Raw genomic sequence first — 1,806 nt, forward strand, 5'->3', positions numbered from 1 at the left:
AAATTTCAAGCTTGGCAGAATATCTGGAGAAAATGTAGGATTTTCTTTTCTAGTCTCTTTCCACTCCTTAGGGCTGCTTTCATGGGAATGTTGCCCTGATATCTGATATGCAGAACATCGGAAGGCTGGCCCCGCCTACATGTGATGCCACTGTGTCTCCTCCAGAACTTGCAATGGCAAAGAAGTCAAACCCTTATTGGCAATTTTTTTGGGGTAGCTGAAATGCTGTAAAGCACGCATCAGATAGTACCCACAGGAAGACAGACTTTGCAGATAAACATCTTCAAGCAGTGACTTCAATGACCCTGGAGATTCAGGGAGGGGATGGCATGGGGCTGAGTAGGACCCAAATTTGTCATGAGTTAGAGCAGATGGCAACTGTGACCAAGGTTCTCACTGTGTCTGGTATCATGGACCCTGCCTGATTTAATCTCTAGAGGGGAAGTTCTCCAGGAACACAACGGGTGTTCAGTAAGTTGAAGAAAGTTTAAAGTAGATCCAGGGGGACAGGAAACTAGTAAGAAGAATTTGTTCCACAGGATAGGAAGAGATGTTTTACAGGGCAAGTACTTGGCTCACAATGCAAAGGCCAGTCCTCCAAGAGGCAGGCTCTGGAGTCCTAGTATCACACCCAAAGTGGGAAGTTTCCAGAATTACCATGTTAAGAAGCTTCTGTAAGCCTTCGTAGTAAGGACAGGTAGTGCCTCAGAGGGCCCTTAACCAGGTTCACACTCTCCTTTCCAGGGCGGGGCCTACGTGGTGAAGCTGCTGGAGGAGTATGCCACAGGGCCTGCAGTGCTTACGGTTGCACTTATAGAAGCTGTCGCTGTGTCTTGGTTCTATGGTAAGATGCTCTCTTCAGCCAGCTAGGATCCTTTTTGTGTGACCCAGCCAGCACATTAGAGAAGGGCTGATTTCATCAAAGAAAGGCAGGGATGGGCAATTTACAAGGTACCACCTCCTGATGGGTCTGTAAGATAATCTCAGCCGAATGCCTTCTTCAGAAATAGGTCATCATTTCCTCCACACTTGAACTTAGTACAATGGATTGCCTGTGCTCTAGGAAGGACATTTTTTTCCCTTCTGAGTTTGAATGTTTACCCAGTGGAGACAGGCCAAAGCAGTTCCATGTAGCTCATCCACAGTGATTAAGATCCTGGTGGGCTCTAAGAATTGAACAGACAACACAGAACTAGTACACAGTGATGCATTTGCAGAATGTACTCTGTAGAATGTATACTACTGTTATATGGAGTGGCCCCATATTTAAATTTCTCAAGGAAGAGCTCCTTCCAGAGCCCTGAGACAGAGCTTATCTTCTAGGTAAAAGGCAAGAATGCTCTTATTTGTACCATTTGCCTTGGTAAAATCCTCAGATCACTCCCCTCTAGTCCTAGGATGGAATTTGATAAGGGCAAAACCCACCAGAGGTACAGGAAGTAAGCTGATGAGTCCATTGGCAGAGGTCCCAAGAGGTGTGGAAAGCACAGGCAATTAGAAAGAGGAACACTGAGTCCAAAGCTGCCTCCTTCCAAATCAAGACGTGATTATTTTATTGTAAAAGTATATTTATTGGCAGGGTACAGTGGTTCATGGCTATAATCCCAATATTTTGAGAGGCTGAAGTAGGAGGATTGTTTGAGCCCAGGGGTTGGAGGCTATAGTGAGGCATGATTGCACCACTGCATTCCAGCCTGGACACAGAGCAAGAACCCATTTCTAAAATAAAAAAGTATTTATTTTCAGGCAGCACCTGTGGTTCAGTGAGTAGGGCACCGGCCCCATATACCAAGGGTGGCAGGTTCG

General features: G+C 45.9%; 1 protein-coding gene across 1 annotated transcript in view; it reads left to right on the forward strand.

The window, feature by feature from the left end:
* LOC100942953 (sodium-dependent serotonin transporter) overlaps positions 1–1,806 on the forward strand; it is a gene marked incomplete at its 5' end in the record, with an annotated part of 17,502 nt that overhangs the window by 2,946 nt on the left and 12,750 nt on the right. Inside the window, 2 exons of the mRNA XM_012809719.1 lie at positions 72–213; positions 725–844. Of these exons, the coding sequence (XP_012665173.1) occupies positions 72–213; positions 725–844 (262 nt within the window). The remainder of the gene's footprint in view (positions 1–71; positions 214–724; positions 845–1,806) is intronic.

Source organism: Otolemur garnettii, unplaced genomic scaffold (genome assembly GCF_000181295.1).
Source record: "Otolemur garnettii isolate 467f Iridium unplaced genomic scaffold, OtoGar3 scaffold00112, whole genome shotgun sequence".
Taxonomy (NCBI): domain Eukaryota; kingdom Metazoa; phylum Chordata; class Mammalia; order Primates; family Galagidae; genus Otolemur; species Otolemur garnettii.